The sequence below is a fragment of the Lactuca saligna genome, chromosome 7 (genome assembly GCF_052625555.1).
Source record: "Lactuca saligna cultivar CGN05327 chromosome 7, ASM5262555v1, whole genome shotgun sequence".
In the NCBI taxonomy this organism is placed as follows: Eukaryota; Viridiplantae; Streptophyta; class Magnoliopsida; order Asterales; family Asteraceae; genus Lactuca; species Lactuca saligna.
The window spans coordinates 79,418,428-79,437,244 of record NC_136423.1 but is presented as its reverse complement, the minus strand read 5'-3'; the positions used below and the strand labels follow the sequence as shown (position 1 = coordinate 79,437,244).

The following is an 18,817-nucleotide window of genomic DNA, read 5'->3' as shown; positions in this document are numbered from 1 at the left end:
TATGGTTAGAAATACTTGTAAATAACATAATGTAACTTTTAATCATCATATATTAACTTATTTAGAGTAGGTTAGTAAAGTTAATTCTAGTTAAAGAGTTTATTTTAAGAAAATAATTACATAAGCAAGTGGAGTTTGTTAGTATTGCTTAGTATTAACTTTTATTAAAAATTATCTAAACATCTATTCATGATAATTTCCGTAAATCTAACCATAATGATCTCAAATATAATTTTCTTTAGAGTAAATTACACAAATGGTCCCTATGGTTTGGAGAAATTTATACGTTTGGTTTCTAACTTATTTTTTAATTCGAAATGTTCATACTATTTGTTTTTGTTGCACGCTTGGTTCTTATCTTAATGAAAAAATTGATTTTTTAATTTATTTAAATAAGATGGAGTATGTAAGATAAGATAAAATGATGTGGAAGTGTGGTTATGGGTGTGCTTATTTAAATAAATTAAAAAATCAAGGACAAAATATTTTTTTAGGTAAGACAGAGACCAAACGCCTAACAAAAACAAACAATAGAAAGCTTCCGAGTTAAAAAAAATAAGTTAGGGACTAAACATGCAAATTATCCCAAACCATAAGGACTATTCATGTAATTTACTCTTTTCTTTAAAATTCTAGTTTTTATTTATTTTGTTGTGTGTTAATTCTAGTCTCATTCTTATTTTAGTTTTGATTTATTTTTATGTTAAGTCAATAATATATCTAGTTCAAATATGTACTTTAGCTAGCAAATATTTTTATGCCACTATTATTTGTTGGGTCACGACGTTGTTAATAAGGAGCAAAAAGATATTTTCGATAATTTCCTAGAAATTAAAGGATAGTAGAATGGGGATTGGTTGGTATAGTATAAGGAAATCAAAGCAGCAATAAGGGCCATTGAGACAAAAATTCAACTAAAGGGCTATGTTTGCATATCGACAAATAGTTTAGGGATGTTTTTTGCATTTCGCTCTAAACGTTTTTTTGGTAACATTCCATGCCCCAGGGTCAAATCAAATTGCTCGTCTTCGGATCCATCCAAAAGGGGTTTTTTCCGGTGGGACATTAACACAAACAGTTGGACGACACACGAACTGCAGTCTAAGCTACGAACCTGTTTGAGCTTCTTCTTCTCCGCATCGGATAAAAGTTTAATGTCGTCGATATATGTATCGGAGCCTCCCACGAAGGGTAAGGTTGTACTCCAGACCAATTACGGAGCGATTGACATCGAATTATGGCCAAAGGAGGCGCCGAAAGCCGTGAGAAACTTCGTTCAACTGTGCGTTGATGGTTACTACGATGGCACCATATTCCATCGCATTATTAAGTCTTTTATGGTTCAAGGTGGTGATCCCACTGGAACTGGCACAGGTATTTCACCTTTTAACTCTTCCTCTATGCAACCATATCAGACGCACACGCGTATATTCGCGCACACACACACACACTCAATCGCTCAGATACACTGTTCTTCTATATCATTGTAGCTACTGAACAGTGTTATCAGTAATGGCCCTCCTGATTATGTGATTGACCTAAGTTTATCGATTGCTCACATCCTATAAACATTACCCCTCCATTTCCTGAAAAATGGGCTGCAATAAGCGGTTAATTTTCAAGTTCATGTTTGATATGATTTTGGAAGGATTGGTTAGTTTACTAACTTAATTCCAACAAAATATGTAGCAATTTTGAAAAACATTGAGGTTTGACATTAAACATTTGAAGTTTATGTCTCATTTTGGAATGAAGGGAGTAGTTACATAAATGGTGTTTCTGAATCCAGGTGGTGAAAGCATATATGGAGGTACATTTTCTGATGAGTTCCATTCACGTTTAAGATTCAGCCATAGGGGTATAGTTGCATGTGCAAATACTGGTTCACCACATTCAAATGGAAGTCAATTCTTTATAACCCTAGATAAATGTGATTGGCTAGACAAGAAGAATACGATATTTGGCAAGGTAACAACTAACAACAGATTCACTGATACATAGGTTCACAATATTTGGACATTGATTGATTCTATTTGTTTTATAGGTCACTGGAGATTCAATATATAATCTGTTAACATTTGGTGATATTGAAACTGATAAAGATGACAGACCTCTGGATTCTCCTCCAAAAATACTTTCTATCGAGGTATTATTTTTTCTGCTTAATGTCTAATAGTTTCAAAATAAACCTTCATTAATGCCAATTTTGTTGGAAATTGGATTGTTTTTCAAATAACTTCAGGTGTTGTGGAATCCATTTGATGATGTTTTTCCAAGAGCTGCACCTTCTAAATCTTTGTCATCAACTACTGTTGAAGCTGCCAACAAAGATACAAAAAAGAAGGCTACAAAGTAATCACTTTTATCATGTCTTGGAAGTGGTCAACATGAGATTAGATAATCTTTATGTTGTAAGTATTCTTTCTCATGTGATTATGTTCAATATTTACAGAAAGTTGAACTTGCTTTCATTTGGAGAAGAAGCACAAGAAGAGGAGAAAGAACTTGCAGCTGTGAAAACTAAGATAAAAAGTAGTCATGATGTATTGAATGATCCTAGGCTCTTAAAAGATGAAAATGCAAAAGATAAATTGGTAAGTATACACATATTTTTTATTTATTTTTTATTCTTATGGTGAACTCTTAATAGATGAATTGTTGATAAATAAACAAATTTTGATTAGTATGACATAAATGCTGCAGGATCCATCTGAAGATAAAGCAAGAAGAGATTTGCAAAAGAGTGTTAGAGAAGCTTTAAGCTCCAAGAAGGAAGAGTTACCCAAGGATTCAGATGCTGAGTCAGCAGGTGACAGTGATGATGACGAGGCAAACTTCGATTCACGCATGCGTCAGCAGATTATTAAAAAGAAGAAAGAGCTTGGTGATATGCCAACCAAGAAAAAAGGGCAAAAAGGTAATTTTCAATCCACAAATAAACTCAGGTTCTGTTTTTTTTTTAATTAACAGGGACATGGGGATGAGAAGGGCATTTACGTCTTTTTCACATATGAATCTATCTCCCATTTACATCATTTTGATTTCTAACAGTTTGATTTCTCTGTTGCATGTTCAGAGAGTTCAACATCTAGAAGCAATGAAAAGTCTCCACCAAGGTATTTATCTAATTTAATTCACTATATTTACTTTGTAATTTTAAGGGTTAAATTCAAGAAATTGAAATCTACTTTCATATATTTGTGTATTATAGCATCTTACCCACTTATAGCATTTTACTTTCAAAATAAAATCCTTATATTAAACTTTTTTTAAAGTACAATGCTATAATAGGAAGAAAATGAAAGTAGGATGCTATAACAAACAAGTCAATGAAAATACATTGCTACTTCTTGCACTTAAACCTAGTTGTAATTTCTAAATGATACTTGGGTAACTTCTTGTGTACATTTTATCCGCTTTATATTTTCTCTCATCTTAAGGTTTTGCACTTTTTTTTTATTTTTTATTTTTGTCATAATTAAAAAGATCAAAAGGTGAAAGGCATGATGATAGGCCGAAAGTGGATAAATTGTCTTTGAAGAAAAAAGGAATTGGATCCGAAGTGAGAGCTGAACGAATGGCCAATGCAGATGCAGACATGCAGCTTCTAAATGAACATGAAAGAGAAAGACAATTACAAAAGCAAAAAAGACGCAGGCGTCAAGGCCACGAAGAAGATGTATGTCATATTCTCATACATATTTTATTTTATTTTTATATTTTTTATAAAAATCTTTTTTTTTTCGTTAAAGCGGTTATAACGCTGTACAAGTCCCTTTTGGCCCCACTTGTTACCCAGTACAAGGTGCAGCAGAACAGGTTGTACTGCATTTGACATACATCAGACCAGGAGACTGACCTCAAAAATTTCAATTTTATCCCAATCAAAAAGGTGGAACAAGGTAGGACATATACTCGCTCCTGGTCTCCCATCTATGGAAAAGACGAAAATGCCCTTCGCATCCCCATCATTAAAAATAGCGATACAAAGCCAATTTTGTACTCTCCATCCCGTCCAACTGGACGGGATGAGACTGGATAAGCTTCGTATTGCTATTTTCAATGATGGGGATGCGAAGGGTATTTCCGTCTTTTGCATAGATGGGAGACCAGGAGCGAGTATATGTCCTACCTTGTTCCACCTTTTTGATCGGGATAAAAACTGAAAATTTTGAGGTCGGTCCTCGTCTGATATATGTCAAACGCAGTACAACCTGTTCTGTTACACCTTGTACTAGGTAACAAGTGGGGCCAAAAGGGACTTGTACAATGTTATAACCGATTTAAAGAAAAAGAAAGATTTGCATAAAAATATAAAATAAAATATGTGCATATTTATCTTTTTGTGATATGTAGGTGCTAGCTAAACTTGAGAAGTTTAAAAATTCCATGTTTACAAAACCTGATGCATCTAATGGTGAACAAGAGGGTAAAGCTGAAGAAGATTTGTCTGATTGGACTAAAGCCAAGTTGAAGTTTGTGGCTGATAAGGTAACATCATTTTTTTTTTTTTTTAAAGTTTATTTCTTTTTAAAGCGTTGTACTTCAAATTATAGAAGTTTAAATAATTTTTTTTATTATGATGTTGTACTTTAAAATATCTCTGATGCATATATTTTTGTTTTGTTGTAAATGATTTGCAGGATAATATGACACGTAGGAATGATCCAAATGATTATGTGGTGCATGATCCTCTTTTGGAAAAAGGAAAAGAAAAATTCAACAAGATGATAGCAAAACAAAAGAAACGAGAACGAGAATGGGCTGGAAAATCTCTTACATGATGATACATATATTCAACTTCATGTATTATTTATTATACACTATGTGGGACCATGTCATAGAGAATCAATCAATTATATATATTTGACTTGTTGCATTTGCAATTTCATTTTATTACAGTTTTCAAATAAATAATCGTTTTAATTCACAAGGAAAATGACAATCAACGAAGGTAAATGATGGAGTACCATATTTGAAAATGAGTGCTAATTTGTATAGATCAATGAAAGCTACCTCTTTTTGAAATAAATTTCCACTTTGGCCATTTTGTAATGAGAAGTTATTTCAGAAAATTATATTAGGTTATTTTAGAATGTAAATATTATGTCATGCAAGTTAATGAGAAGTTTTGTAGGTCTACATCGAAAATAAAAGGTCATTAGTGATAGTAGCAAACTTCTTTAGAAAATGAATGACTTTCATCCATCAAAATGAAATATAGAAATATAAACAACAAAGAAATAAAATTATAAGAACTTTATGTATATTACCCTACACTACATAATTATTTTTATTTGGAAGCAAGTCGACAACAATGCATGTAATCAAGCACTCATCAAAATAATTTGTGTTCCTTATTTCAGAACATGTATTACGTGAACATAATGGAAGTACAATACCACAATGACATTGGGTATCCACCATTTGGTTTTGGATTCGGATCTAGGTTGTGGTTTCATAAAGTTTGAATTTATTGGGCTTAATTCAGAATATTTATTTTTAAGAATTGTTATATGTCGGGTACCCTAGATAGGTTCCATACGAACTATCCATTATGCACTTTTCATTATACGAATAAAAGCATATTAAATCCTATGCACTTCAAATATATTGAAGTTTAGTTTTAGTTTCATATTTTGGTCATAAAACTTTTTTGTTTTAGATTTTTTGCACAAAACTTTTTACGTTGCGATTTGATCCCAAAATTTTGTATGTTGGTACTTTCCACTCCATGCTTTGTAAATGGTACTTTCCACACCTATGCTTTGTAAAATTTTTGTAATAGCCCGAAATTTCCAGGTATTTATTATTGGTGTTTTTTTTTTTTAGATTTGTGAGTGGACTCGGCGAGTTGGAGCTCGAACTCGCCGAGTAGGATCGCAATTTTGGACACGGGTTCGCGTCTGGACTCGGCGAGTCCACGCTGTGTAATGAAACCCTAATTCCCAGGGTTTGAGACCTATTTAAAGGGCCTTATGGCCGTCATTTGTGCTCACCAATCCATAGAGAGAAACCCTAGAGTGCTTGAGCGTTTTGAGAGAGAAAGGAAGCCATTCTTGACCTTTGTGGTGTTGTTTAGCAAGAAGAAGGAGGTCCTAGCCAAGAGGAAGCAAAGGAGGTTGCTATACTGGGGATTTGAAGCTTAGATCATCGAACTTGAGGTATCATTTCAGCTCATCTTCTGTTTTATGAAGTATATTTGGATTTAGGGTTTCTTTTGGCCTTTGTTGGGTTGATTTGATGCCCAAATAGTCCTTTTCTAGTGGTAAGGCTTTGGATCTGGATCCATAGAGGTCCAGAGAGCCTCACTCATTAAGCTTTATGAAGAGCAATGGAGGTTATGACCTTGAGTTGTGGTATTTGGGGCTAAATCATCATATATGGTCATATAGATGTTGTATGTACATCAAGATAGCAACTTTACGTGATAGATAAGCTTGGAAGGACTGGATCTATGAGTTAGTGGAATAGATCTGACCTCAGGAGTGAGTTTGAGTTGTTGCATGGCATGGACTCGCCGAGTCCAAGAACAGACTCGGCGAGTAGCATGAAGATTGCCCAGCACCACTCAGCGAGTGGTCTTGCCGAGTTGAGGGATTGACTCAGTGAGTCAGGGAGAGTCAGAGTGGGTTGACAGGTGGACTGAGTGAAGCTGGGACTCGCCGAGTTGTTCTTGAGACTCGGCGAGTTGAGTCGTGGAGGCCCCACAACTCATGCCAGGTGGAACTCGTCAAGTTAAGAGAATACTCGACGTGTCAAGTGAGGATTTCAGGGAAATCAGTGTATGCGCCTAGACTCGCCGAGTCGTTATAGTGCACTCGCCGAGTCCGGTCAAAGTTGACCATTGACCATTGACCAGTGTTGACCTATGTTGACTTGTTTAGGGATAGTAAAACTTAGTTGGGAAAGTATTAATTAGAGATGTATTGTGTTATAGGAGGACTATAGCTTGGGAGGTCGAGTACTAGTGATTTCAGGGATTTACGAATTATCGAGACACGCGAGGTGAGTCTTCTCACTATACTTTACCTTGAGTAGGTAAATAGAGTTATGTGATATAGTGCTTGTATGCTATATTTATATGTTATGTGTTGCGTTGCATTATTCTTTATGATTTATGATGTGCATGTTTACAGACTTAGAACCTGAGGGTTCATAGAGTTTGGGTGCACGGACCCACAAAGTTATAGCCTCGAGTGGCTAATATGTGTTATATGTGGTATTTTGGGGAACTCACTAAGCTTTGTGCTTACAGTGTTTGGTGTTATTTGTTTCAGGTACTAGTGACGACCGTAGGAAGGCGCCGGCTTGATCCGTACACACGCATGGGATTTATGATTTTTGAGATCTTGGGATTTTTGTATTAATTGGATTGAATGTTCAAATATGGTTGTTTTATGAATATTAAGTGAATTATGTTCTATAAAATTTGAAAATTTTGTTTTGAAATTTACGGTGTTACAAATTAGTATCAGAGCCTTGGTTTGAGGGATTCGGGTACACCTTCGGGAGTATTTGAACTCAAACTGAGGATTTGGAAAATATTTTCAAAAGAGAACCAAATTTTTCTAAAAGTAAAAGATTTTTAGAGAAATTAAGAGAAGAAACGTGTGTACGATCAGTCAGTGCCCGAACGGTGATTTCCCAAAATATCCTTATATTATATGTTTATGAAAATTGATATGATGTATTCTCTTGCTAGAGTAGGTTAGGTATTCCTATTAGGACTAGAGTGCCCTGATTTGTGATGCCTTAGCCTAGAGAGAGGTGAGCTGCTATGAGATGCTTGAGAGTGAATAGGTAGCAGCGAGGAGCTTATGAGAGATCTGTCAGAGAGTAATAGAGTACTTGGAAATTGGGATCCGAAGAGGAGGATTTAGGGTGTATACTAAAACGGTGTGGACAGTAGTATTGGGCCCGTACTACTGAAAGCACCGGGGCGGTATACGGTCCAAGTAAGAATCTTCGGAATGCCAAGGATCAAGGAGGGATGAGTTGTCGAGTGTGAGTATGCTCGAGCGTATTCTAATTTATCATATGTTGTATTTCAGAGGTTGATCATGGTGAGGACACGTCATATGCCGGAGGGCGTCGGGGCTAGTGATGAGGAGATCCGTCAAATCATTCACAAGGAGGTGGCTGCGGTCATCCGGGCAGAGATACCAGAGATGTTTGGGTCTATTAAGACCGCGATGATTGAGACTTTCGACGAGCATTATGCTGCTCTTTCTGAGGCTGCTATTGCGGCGACCACCGCAGCTGTTGCTGCTGCGAGGCCGCAGGGTGGTGATGCGTTGCTGTTCCGGGAGTTCAGCAACACGAAACCACCAGAGTTTGATGGGACCCAAGACTCGGTGGCAGCTATGAGATGGATTTCTGATATAGAGGGGTGTTTCTTCACTTGCTCATCTCCTGAGCATTTGAGAGTTCGGTTCGCGTTGAACCAGCTTCGCTTGGGAACGAAGGACTGGTGGAAGTTTGTCACATCACACTTTTCGCCTGCTGAGCTTGCAGCAGTGACTTGGGAGAGGTTCACTACCATGTTCCGAGATGAGTACGTTCCCCAGGTGGAGAGGGAGCGTTCGGCCTAGGAGTTTCTGACCCTCAAGCAGGGCACTGAGTTTGTTACGGTGATTACCAGGATGTTTCACGAGAGGGCGATGTTCTGCCCTGAGCACGTGTCCACTGAGCAGACACATATGAGCCGGTATTTGAGTATCTTGAGGCGAGACATTCGGGAGTTCGTGGCGAACTCCTCATACCGGACAATTGCTGAGCTTCAGGAAAATGCCCGGAAGAGGGAGATCGAGCTGGAGACTCAGGCTAGGGAGGAGGCTGAGTCTCAGGGGAAAGATCGGCGACCGGCACAATTCCAGCCGGCAGCCAAGCGGGCCAAGCCCGTTGATCCCAAATCAGGGAGCCAGAAGGGCCGCACTTGTGGAAAGTGCGGCAAGGGTCATGATGGAGTATGTAGAGCTGGATCTTGCTACAAATGTGGCAAGGAGGGGCATATGGCCAAGGACTGCCCCCAAGGGGTTTGCAGTGTGTTTCCACTGCAACCAGACCGGACACCGGAAGGCGGAGTGTTCGCAGTTGCGAGGATCAGCTCAGGGAGCACTTCAGGGATCTGCCCCTTCCGCCATCAGAGCTACCGAGAGTTGGCCAGTGAAGGCCAAGGCGTCGAGGGCACGTGGGAGAGCGTTTCAGTTGACCGTGGAGGAGGTCCGCGCAATGCCCGATGTCGTGGCTGGTATGTATTCTTTCGTGTATTTATTGTAATGTTGAGATATTATGCTTATATTATGTTATGCGTAGGTACTTTTCTTGTGAATTCTGTACCTGCCTTGGTATTATTTGACTCGGGTGCGAGTCGGTCTTTTGTATCTTTGGCTTTTAGTCAGCACATCAGTGTTAGTCGCGAGGCGCTGAGTCGGCCTCTGAGAGTTTCCATAGCTGAAGAGAAGGTGATATATGCCACGGAGGTGATCCGTGGGTGCGTACTCGAGATTTTCGGTGTTGAGTTCCCGATTGATTTGGTTCTTATTGCCATGGGGGACGTCTGTCATTTTGGGCATGGACTGGTTGAGTAGGTTTGGTGCGATTATTGACTGCGAGCGATAGCAAATGACCATACGAGACCCTAGTGGGGGAGTTCTTACAGTGTACGACGAGGGTACCCGTTCTGGATCAGCATTTTGTTCGGCCGCTAGAGTGAGGCAGTGTCTACAGTAGGGCTGTAAGGGTTTTGTGGCGTACGTGTCAGATATGCGGGTTGATTCCAAGAGGCCGAGGTCGGTGGAGGAGGTTCCTATAGTGCGTGGGTTCCCGGATATCTTTCCAGAGGAGTTGCCGGGTGTACCTCCCGTGAGGCAAGTAGAGTTTAGTATCGATTTGGTCCCGGGGGCTGCGCCTATCGCTAAGGTGCCTTATCATCTTGCACCTCTAGAGATGCAAGAGTTATCCTCGCAGCTTCAGGAGCTGCTGGGAAAGGGTTTATTCGGCCGAGCAGCTCACCGTGGGGAGCGTCAATTCTGTTTGTCAAGAAGAAGGATGGTTCACACCGGATGTGCATTGATTATCGGGAGTTGAACAAGTTGACGGTCAAGAACCGTTGCCTGTTACCGAGGATCGACGATTTGTTCGACCAGTTGCAGGGAGCATCTTGGTTCTCCAAGATCGATTTGAGGTGTGGATACCATCAGGTGAGGGTGCGAGATGAGGACGTCCAGAAGACAGCGTTTAGGACGCGTTATGGGCACTATGAGTTTGTGGTGATGCCTTTCGGACTCACCAATGCCCCGGTAGTGTTCATGGATCTCATGAACCGGGTGTGCAGGCCGATGTTGGATCGGTTGGTGATTGTATTCATTGATGACATTTTGGTATATTCGAGATCTAGAGAGCAGCATGAGGAGCATTTGAGGGAGATCCTCGGAGTTCTGAGGTCAGAGAGGTTTTATGCCAAATTCTCCAAGTGTGATTTCTGGTTGCGAGAGGTCTAGTTCCTAGGATATCTTGTTAACCAGGAAGGGATATTGGTTGACCCGACCAAAGTTGAGGCGGTGATGAGTTGGGAGGTGCCGATCACCCTCCGAGATTAGGAGTTTTCTAGGGTTGACCGGTTATTATCGGAGATTTACCAGGGATTTCTCTAAGATCGCAGTGCCACTCACTAGGTTGACCTAGAAGGGTGTCGCTTTTTCATGGGGCCCCGAGCAGTAGGCCTCCTTCGAGATGCTTCGCCAAAGGTTATGCGAGGCCCCGGTGTTAGCCCTCCTGGAGGGAATGGAGGACTTTGTAGTATACTGTGATGCATCGATCTTGGGGTTGGGAGCGGTGCTGATGCAGAGAGGGCATGTGATAGCATATGCATCGAGGCAGTTGAAGCCTCATGAGACGAGGTATCCCACCCATGACCTAGAGTTGGGGGCAGTGGTGTTCGCCCTCAAGATTTGGCGCCACTATTTGTATGGGGTTCGGTGTACAATATACACGGACCATAAGACTCTGAAGTATTTAATGGATCAGCCCAACCTAAATATGCGGCAGAGGAGGTGGTTGGATGTGGTTAAGGATTACGATTGTGAGATCCTGTACCATCCGGGTAAGGCTAATGTGGTAGCCGACGCCCTGAGTCGCAGGGCGGAGAGCGCCCCATTGCGAGATGTATGTTTGTGATTGACCGTGATGACTCCGGTGTTGGACACCATTCGAGGAGCACAGGCTGAGGCAGTGAGGTCAGAAAACCAGAAGAAGGAGCGAGTTGTTGGGTAGGTATCGGAGTTCGTTATCGATGGTCGGGGGCTTATGACTTTTCAGGGGCGTATTTGGGTACCGTTTGTGGAAGGAACGCGTACCATTTTGATGGAAGAGGCTCATCGGTCGAAATTCTCGATCCATCCTGGGGCCACTAAGATGTATTTGGATTTGAGGAGGGAGTATTGGTGGCCCTGTATGAAGAGGGATGTTGCGTGGTTTGTTAAGAGGTGCTTAACCTGCCGTAGGGTTAAGGCCGAACACTAGAGACCGCATGGTAAGTTGCAGCCGTTAGAGGTTCCTGAATGGAAGTGGGAACAGATCACCATGGATTTCATCACCAAATTGCCAAGGACTGTTCAGGGAGTTGATGCAATTTGGGTGATTGTGGACAGGTTGACGAAGAGCGCTCTCTTCCTTGCTATCAGCGAGAGTTCTTCCGCATAGCAGTTAGCAGAGATATATGTGAGGGATGTAGTATCGCGGCATGTGGTGCCGATCTCGATTGTCTCAGACAGGGATGTACGTTTCACTTCCAGATTTTGGAAGAAGTTTCACGAGGAGCTGGGTACTAGGCTGCATTTTAGTACCGCATATCACCCCCAGACAGACGAACAGTGTGAGCAGACGATTCAGACGCTCGAGGACATGCTCCGAGCATGTGTATTGGATTTCGGGGGAAGTTGGGATTCGTATTTGCCCTTGGCCGAGTTTTCTGATAACAACAACCATCATTCGAGCATCGGTATGCCACCTTTTGAGCTGTTGTACGGGAGGAGGTGTCGGACCCCCATTTACTGGGGAGAAGTCGGACAATGCATTGTGGGAAACACTGAGATCGTACTTCAAACGACAGAGCAGATCCAGCAGGTCAGACAGAGGTTACTGACTGCTCAGAGTCGACAGAAGAGTTATGCGGACAGACGCTGGTCCGAGCTTGAGTTCCAGGTCGGTGATTTTGTGCTCATGAAGGTCTCTCCTTGGAAAGGAGTTATTTGATTCAAGAAGAGGGGCAAGTTGGGGCCCCGATATATCGGACCATTTCGGGTAGTCGCGAGGGTAGGTAGGGTAGCCTATCGTTTGGATTTGCCAGCAGAGTTGGGGTAGATTCACGACACTTTCCATGTGTCGCAATTGCGGAAATGTATAGCCGATGAGTCGGCAGTGGTTCCATTAGAGGATATTCAGGTGGATGCGAGCCTGAATTATGCTGAGAGACCAGTGGCAATCAGAGATCGGAAAATCAAAGTTCTGAGGAACAAGGAGGTACCTTTTGTTTTGGTTCAGTGGCAACATCGGAAGGGGTCCGAGATGACTTCGGAACCGGAGCGTGACATGCGCGAGCAGCATCCGGAGTTATTTGCAGAGCGAGACTTCGAGGGCGAAGTCTAGTTCTAGTGGGGGAGAATTGTAACAGCCCGGAATTTCTAGGTATTTGTTATTGGTGTTTTTTTTGAGATTTGTGAGTGGACTCGGCGAGTTGGAGCTCGAACTCGCCGAGTAGGATCGCGATTTTGGACACAGGTTCGCGTCTGGACTCGGCGAGTCCACATTGTGTAATGAAACCCTAATTCCCAGGGTTTGAGACCTATTTAAAGGGCCTTATGGCCGTCATTTGTGCTCACCAATCCATAGAGAGAAACCCTAGAGTGCTTGAGCGTTTTGAGAGAGAAAGGAAGCTATTCTTGACCTTTGTGGTGTTGTTTAGCAAGAAGAAGGAGGTCCTAGCCAAGAGGAAGCAAAGTAGGTTGCTATACTGTGGATTTGAAGCTTAGATCATCGAACTTGAGGTATCATTTTAGCTCATCTTCTGTTTTATGAAGTATATTTGGATTTAGGGTTTCTTTTGGCCTTTGTTGGGTTGATTTGATGCCCAAATAGTCCCTTTCTAGTGGTAAGGCTTTGGCTCTGGATCCATAGAGGTCCAGAGAGCCTCACTCATCAAGCTTTATGAAGAGAAATGGAGATTATGACCTTGAGTTGTGGTATTTGGGGCTAAATCTGTTGGATTAATGTCTAAGTCCATAACTGTAATTGGTAAGACTTGACCCGACCCGGCATGGTCCATTTGGGTTGCATGGCATCATGCACTTGGATAGACTATAATGAGAGAAATAAGACACTTATGGTTATTAATATATTATAAGTTCTAATATATTAATAATAAGAATAATAAGATTATTTAATTAGTATTGATCAAGAATTAATCTAGGATTAATTAAGTGATCAAAAGAAGACTAATTAAATATATGGGTTGATTGTACAAATCATCCATACTTATATAGTGGGCTAATGCTCCATGGATTATCTAGTTGGGCCAAAACCCATATGATGCTCCATGGATGCTCCATGGTGTATTTGAACCCATGGATCCAAGGAAATGGAAAGTCATGACAATTAGGGTTTACCCTAATTGTATAACTATATAAACATCTTATTATTGATCAAAATCGGCCACTAGTGAGAGTAAGAAAGGGCTAGCCGATTTCATGAAGTGTAGAATTCTCTCAAGTTATTCCAAGTGTATTTGGTGTTGTGTGAACCATTTGAGGTGTCACACTTGGGGCACTAGGCACTCAAGCTTCATGAAGACATTCTACATCAAAGAGGTATGTATTCTATCTTGTTATATTGATAGTTTTGTATGCTAGATTAGGATAATACCTTGGATGTTCATATTTGCATGTATAATAGAGAAAACATAGATCCAAGGTATTTAGGGTTGCATGTACACTTAGGAGTGTTAGAATGCTCATAACCCAACAGTGGTATCAGAGCCTAGGCTTGTTTTCTTGTTATACTTGCAATAGAAGCTGAAAAATCGAAATTGGTGCTGTCAGCTCAGCAGACTCGCCGAGTCCATGAAGGGACTCGACGAGTCCAAGGCAAAATGCATCCAACTCGCCGAGTTATGTTCATGCACTCGACGAGTTGGACCCCATACAACATATTTTCGAGGTTTTTGGCTAGAAATGGACTAGGAACATTACCCTAAGTTGTTTTGAACTTATAAACTTGTTTTTTTTTAATGTGGTAATGTTCATGCTAATCCATTTTCAAAGATAATTGTCAATAGATTCATGTTTTGTTTTAGTTCAAAGGTTAGACTAATTACATGAAAAAGTTTGATTTGAATTATCTTGTTCTTATGAGTTTCTTAGATTAATAGAAAAGTTGAATGAAATAGTTGTTTTCAATCCAAATTAATCTAAGAGTTGATTCTAAAATGTGTTTTTGTAACTTGTCCTCACGTTATATGAAAAGTCACATTTAAGTTTCATAAAACTCATAAAAGTTGGCAAAGGTTACAAAAATGAAGAGTCTGGTTCTAATTTATTGGAGTTATGACTCCATAATTTGTCCTCAAGTTATGGAGGACCAAGAGTCTCTTCATTAAATAAATAAAAAAAATAATGTAACCTTAATTAATTCCATAAGTTATAAAATAAAGAAAAGTTAATTCTTTATTAGTTTAAAGTCTTCCATAATTTGTCCACAAATTATGGAACTTGAAGAGTTTTTGGATTAAAACTACTTTAAATACATAAGTTATGGAATTAATTAGTTTTGAATAGTTTCAAAACTTGCCCTCAAGTTTTGGAATTTGTAAAGTTTTCTCTTATGAATACTTTAATTCCAAGTTAGCCCTTAGAATTTTAAAAGTTAAAATTCAACCCTTATACTTTATAATATTATAAGTTAATAATATATGTATATATATATATATATATATATATATATATATATATATATATATATATATATGTATGTATGTATAAGAGTAAAGTCAGTCTTACCGCTAGTACGCCTCATTCACGAAGCCGGTCTATAAGGTGGGTATAAGGTTGTTGCCTATAAAATGGCAACTTAATGGGTGTCCACTCTCACCCACTGCTTGCTTGACTGGTGGAGGGTCGTTAGCCGAACGGGTTTGACAGGACTATAATTCTCCCTTCATTAAAAGTATTAATGATAAATACTAAGTAACTAAACTCTTAATAATACCCAATCTTAGTTACTTAGGAAAATGTGAATAAGGTGCTAATCCATGAAATTACACTTTGCACTTTGTTTAAGTCGGTTAGTGGAGCGTGTGTGGTTAACCGGCACACTAACTCGTATTTAACAAGGTAGGCAAAGGGTAACTTAATGTTTATCATAGTATCGATGGAGCGTGTGTGGTTAACCGGCACATCGATTGAGGGGTAAACACTTAAGGGTACCAAGTAATTTGAATGGTTACTTCACACCTTGTTTTTTGATCCTCGGCATCCCAGTCACAAAACCTGAAGGGCACACTCGAGATTGAAACATGCCATTGAACAGTTCAATGAATCTCAAAAGATCTAGGAGTTTCAAAACCAATTAAAACCTAATAATACATTTCGTTTATCTTGGTTGAAATTGGTGAATCGTCATTCACCTACCTTCAAATTGTTTTATAGCTTGGATTACGACATACCTCTTCTAAGTTATAAAATAGTTTGATGGGTCCTAGCCTTAATATTTCATATTGGGTGTCATATTAAGGACTTTAATATCAACTATCTTGAATATCTCCCAAAAGATGTATGGTTTAGACATTTATGATCTTCCCAAATCTCTTGAAACAAGCTTTCCTAATGAAGATGATGTCCCATGGATATCATACTTCTTTCTCCTCCTCCAATTATTCTCCCTAACCCACAAGTTCTTGAAAAGTTTAAGGTCACTCAAGCCCTAATGGCAAGGCAAGGTCTAGGTGTGATCACATCTTGGAGATGTAGTCACATATTGACAAGCCGGGAGAGTTGGGTGTCAAAGTCTTGAGAAAGTTAGTGGCTCAACTACTTTCTAAGTCACATAGTGAGTTCCTTTGGGAAATCTATGAAACAGACTATGATAAGACCCTTAATGATCTTATCTATTTGCTAAGATCAACTTCCTAAAACTTTATGGACATTGACAATAGTGACACAGGAAATCCAGAAAAGCATTCTCTTCCCAATGGAAAGGGATCGGCCATAGTCAACTCGGTTGAACAAATGGTAAAGAGAAAAGCTAAGTCTGTGATAGTCCCGTGTACCATTATCAAAGGGTCCATATGTTTATATTGCCAAAGGAAGGGTCATTAGTTGCAAAGCTGCCAAATTTACCTAAGGATGTTAAAGTCAATAAGTTTGACTCTACTTCAGGTAAAGTCCACTAATCTAACTCTGTTAAGTTTCTATTCTGAGATTCCTGATACATGATGTGACTGGGTCACACGGTAATGTTTTAAGAATCAAAGAAAAGTGAAGAAACTTAAAGAAAGAATATGCTGAATCTGATCGCATAGATGGATTTCTATCGCGTAGTTTGAAAATCGGATTCTTGAGCTACTTCTTAGGAGTTATGAGATATTGCTTAGGAATAGATAAGAACAAGTTTTCATTTGGATTGTAAGGATAAGTTTTTCCGCATAGTTTTAAAATAAAAGAAAATTTTTCATTTTAGTTATTTTAAAATATCCTTACAATGGCATTTGAGAAAAAATTGTTGCTTATATGATTCCATTAATAGCAAGAGTGGAAGTATGAAATTGATTCTTTAATTTGTGGTAATGTCTAAATTTACCAAGTAAGGAAAGATTCTCATCATCCAAGTTTCAGTTGGACCGGAACTTGGAATTATGCAAGTTGTATAGCATGATGAATGAGAACTTTCAAGTATTGGAAAAATTAAGACTAATTACTTGTTCACATGGATGTGTGAGTCAAGTAATGGACTAAGGGATTGAGTACATAGTCATGTGCACTGATTAAGTCCACCACAAAAGATATAAGGCTATTCGTCATAGTTTACTAAAGCTCAGTAAATATGATTATACTTACAAGCTTAAGTGTAACTCTGAGACATTGGAAAAGGTTCCAATGTAAGGCAGAGCGAATAAGAAGAATCAAATTAGGCAGAAGGATAAAAGTTTCTCAAATCTGAAAAGATGGGAGAGTACTTTAGTATCAGTTTTTGTGATCATCTTAATGTTTAAGAAACCATATCAAAATTAGTTCTCTAAGGAAGTCTTAGTGCATTCTTATGACTAAGAAGAAGGGATCTTGAAATTGTTGAAATGGTTAAATCAAGAAGATGAGTCATACTTCGTTCCAATACAAGTCTTAGCATCATACTCCAAGATTGTAATTTGAGTGACATGTCTTAAAGAAGGTTTAAAACACTTGTCAAATGTATGAGTAAAAGTTTTCTACTCTTGTACATTTGAAATTGGTAAGTTGTGATGTTTTGGATAAAACAAAGACCAACTTCGGCCAATTGTGTGAAGTGTTTATCTTGATTAGAATCCACACTATCTCTTGGATGTTTGACAAGGAAGTATTATAGGTCAAGAGGACAGTGGGAGTCGTAAAGGTCTTGAAAGTCTCAAGAACTAATCAAGAATAAAACCTAAAGTTTTTCACTAGTACACGACTTAAGGTTTATAGCCTATCGTGTTGACATATTCTGTGCCCATTCCAATCAAAGTTGGCTTTGTATATGGGTTCTTAGAGTTCTCAATTGGCTGCACAACAACTTGGAAGCAATGGCAGGCCCTTGAGCTGCCAGGTGGCAAGAAATTAAGATTGAGTTCAATCCATATGGTTTTGGATTTGTCATTATCTTTGTCTTGTGACTATGGTTTTGACAATTCACATGGATAAGAACACATACACCATTAAATCTAAGTGTCATAAGGTTTCTCTCCGATTCATGAAAATGATGGTGAGGAAACACTTTCACTAAGTAGATTTTAGTTAGATAGCAATTGTGATATTTGCATTCTCAAAGTCGTTAGTGGAGCGTGTGTGGTTTACCGGCACACTAACCTGGACTTGTGAGAAGTGGCAAAAAGGTCTAACCATTATGATTACGACATCCCTCTTCATAATTGTTTAGACACACGAGTGTGCTATCTAAGGGAATGTGTATGTTTTTGATAAAGTTTTATCAAAATAATCCAGTATAAGAAATCTGAACTTTGGTAAGAAAGTCAATAAAGTATTGATTTCTAGAAGTTCAACTGATTTCTGAGTACATGTCAAAGCTAGTAGGAGCATAAGTGTTATGCTAATGATCATCATGTTAGTGGGAGCATGATAATTATGATAAAGATTGCAAGTTAGCAATGTTAATTATAGAAAACAAAAGGTTTCAATTGGGAAAAAGTTGTTTTGCTATAATTAAGGGAGAGGAAATTATACTTCATCTCAAATCTATAAGCTTAGATCGTGAGGTTTTAATCATTTAGTCAAGGAAAGATATATGAATTTCATGTTGGAATGGCTCAACATAAGGAAATTATGTATATGGTTCCATTATTTGCGTTGTAAAATTCGATTATGATTACGACATCCCTTTTCATAATCTGAATTATGAGAACTTGGCAAATAGAAATGGAAATGTTATAGCAAAAGACTGGTTTAGTCTTTATGTGAGACATTATGAATCGTGTCCCATATGCTTCGGATATAGGATCGATTACATGTGCTATATTCATCCTTTCTAAAAGGTTCCAAATGCCTGGGGCATTAAGAAGGGAAAAGGT

At 39.1% G+C, this 18,817-nt stretch overlaps 1 protein-coding gene across 1 annotated transcript; it reads left to right on the top strand.

The window, feature by feature from the left end:
- Window positions 1-1,014: 1,014 nt before the first annotated feature.
- LOC145006258 (Cyclophilin-like peptidyl-prolyl cis-trans isomerase family protein) lies at window positions 1,015-4,886 on the top strand. Its single transcript, XM_078965348.1, has 10 exons — window positions 1,015-1,374; window positions 1,790-1,968; window positions 2,045-2,146; window positions 2,243-2,352; window positions 2,453-2,594; window positions 2,704-2,917; window positions 3,077-3,116; window positions 3,487-3,679; window positions 4,357-4,491; window positions 4,644-4,886. Exons 1-10 carry the CDS (start codon window positions 1,155-1,157, stop codon window positions 4,782-4,784), a joined length of 1,476 nt encoding a protein of 491 aa, XP_078821474.1. The 5' UTR covers window positions 1,015-1,154; the 3' UTR covers window positions 4,785-4,886.
- The last annotated feature ends 13,931 nt before the right edge of the window (window positions 4,887-18,817 follow it).